Source organism: Bos grunniens, chromosome 23, assembly GCF_055505025.1.
Source record: "Bos grunniens cultivar Pamir isolate PY7600 chromosome 23, Bosgru_T2T1.0, whole genome shotgun sequence".
Lineage (NCBI taxonomy): Eukaryota > Metazoa > Chordata > Mammalia > Artiodactyla > Bovidae > Bos > Bos grunniens.
Genome location: NC_141187.1, coordinates 23,649,231 through 23,651,589, shown reverse-complemented (window position 1 = coordinate 23,651,589; position 2,359 = coordinate 23,649,231). Strand labels below are relative to the sequence as shown.

Genomic DNA, 2,359 nt, shown 5'->3' with positions numbered 1-2,359 from the left:
ATAAACACCATCTTAATGGAAGTCTGGGAAAGTCAATGTGCTCTTAATAATAAAGTAAGGAAAAAAGATAGGCGAGCAAGAGCCCCTAGGAGCCACTTGAAGTTTAATACTGATGTGAGCTGTAAGATAAGGTAAAAAGTGTATATAAGTAAAATGTTTTTATCTTGTTTATTGTCAGAAACAACTGGTAAATTGTGTTATAAAACAATTTTACTTCTCAAATGCTCCATCTCCTATGCACATGATCTCATGACTAGTAAGGTTTTCTTTTACCCTGAGTAAAAAGTCCCCCCTATAAAAAATTAGATTGATGTCTAAGATGTCTTTCTTGATTGCAGCCAAAAATGAACTTGAACCAAAGTATAGATTTGAGAGATGCCAAGACGTGAAAGGAATATGTAAACCATTTTGTGACGATACTGAGTATGATTACGGATATTGCATTAAGTGGAGAAATCAGTGCTGCATATAAATGCTGGAAATCAGAGTATGATTGAACATCAGAGTCTGGAACAGAGTTGCATCGTATTGACCCAAGAGTGGGTAAAAAGAAAATGTTTTCCGTATTGAATGGAAATATGTACTTTTGAATCTTCAATACCATTATTTACACAAATAAAAATACTCTGCAGTCTCTAACCTGTTTATTCTTTGTACACTTTCTTCATATTTCAGATGGAGGAACATATTAATTCAGCAAGGGAACTCTCTAATTGTGCTTATCATCTCATTTTGACCACTTTTGCTACTATAGGAACTAGGAAAGAAAAGATATTATTTAGTTTAACAAGAGATTATTAATGTCATATACTCTTGTGTGCTTAAAATTATTTAGGCTACTTTGTCTGAAATACTTAAATTATACTGTTTACATGGATGTCGATATATCTTGTGATCCCATTTAATCAAGACAAGTACTAATTTCTGGACTAGCCACTTCAAAGGTGAACATATTAGCTGTCAAGCAGAAAACAGAAGACACGCCAGGGCCTACAAGGAACAAAGAGAGACCTGTAGGCTGCAAGTTTGAAAGTAGAATGCCTGTGGCTCAGAGACACATTGTTCAAGGACTTTCACCCACATAGTTTTTATTATGCTTCCACAGATAGCTATGAAAGCTGGAAAGTTAGGTTTTTGGGTTTGTTTGTTGGTTGGCCAGGCTCCACAACATGTGGGATCTTAGTTCCTGGATCAGGGTTCAGACCTGTGCCCCCTTGCATTAGAAGTGTGGAGTCTTAACCACTGGACTGCCATGAAAGTCCCTGGGGAATTTGTTCAAAAACAAGAGTAACAAAGTTTTCTAAATTAAAACTGGAGATTCAAAGATTAAAAAAACTCAAAACCGTTACACAGCAGACGACTCAGGAATCATTAACAAACTTAACACTCTTGAAGACTGTTAGGCCTTGGATGACTTAGTGAAGTTCTTCAGCTATCATCCTGTTAATAAACCAAAGATTCAATGATTTTCTAAGATTTAGAACTAAACTATGAACCAAACAGGTAAACTATAAATACAGATATGTATGTCCCTTATCCCAAACTCTAGTGAGCTTCAGGTATATACTATCATTGTTTCTTGCTTTAAGAAATCTCACCAGCCACAGGACTTTGAAATTTGTAATGTTTTCCTTCTTTTTTAGCACATCTTTCTTTAATAAAAGGAGCATATTTATTGGAATTTTTGTTGAAACCTATTGGAAAGGTGAGACCAGAAATGGAAACACTCTTTGCCCAAGGCTCACACAGCCAGAAAGTAGTAAAGGGACATTCCAACTCATTCAGTCTGTCCACACATCCTATGCACTAACCTAACAGACAGCTTAGATATACCCATCCAGTTCTCCTGGGCTTGGTGGGGAGAAAAATGTGCTTTGTTCTGCATTTCAAGCATCACTTAATCAGAGCCAGAGAAGTGATGGGACATTGTCCAAGTGGAAGAAATGGTGTAGACAAGTTTGTGCCTGACGAAAATGGAGAGTGTGACTAAATCAGTGGCATCAGACGAGGATAAGCATCAGAAAAATTCAGGGGTATGTATTTAAAAGTGCAATATTCTGAACCATACCGGCGAGTCACAGAATGAGACAGTTCACTGGTGGTTCCAAAGACAGTGTGTTCTTTAAGTCATCCCATTTGATTCTAAACATTTTGAAGTTCAGAGAATCACCGATTCACATAATCCATCTGTTGCTTCTGAGCATGAATTCACCTTTTAATTTTAGATTCAGTCATCTACCATTTACTAAAGCTTAAATAGCTTTAGTGCTGTTATATGCAGAAAGAAATTAGAGGAACTCATTATTGCCTTTCAGAAATTTGTTCATTCACAAGTTCATTGATTCTAGTGTAGTGAATA

At 36.3% G+C, this 2,359-nt stretch overlaps 1 protein-coding gene across 1 annotated transcript; it reads left to right on the top strand.

Annotated features, from left to right (window-relative positions):
- Window positions 1–319: 319 nt before the first annotated feature.
- On the top strand, window positions 320–472 carry LOC147346940 (beta-defensin 110-like). Its single transcript, XM_086370557.1, has one exon. The coding sequence runs from the start codon at window positions 320–322 to the stop codon at window positions 470–472; it is 153 nt and encodes a 50-aa protein (XP_086226683.1).
- The last annotated feature ends 1,887 nt before the right edge of the window (window positions 473–2,359 follow it).

Bases quoted from the DNA above. Each gene is read 5' to 3' on its own strand.
- LOC147346940 (XM_086370557.1), top strand. From the start codon at position 320: ATGTCTTTCTTGATTGCAGCCAAAAATGAACTTGAACCAAAGTATAGA.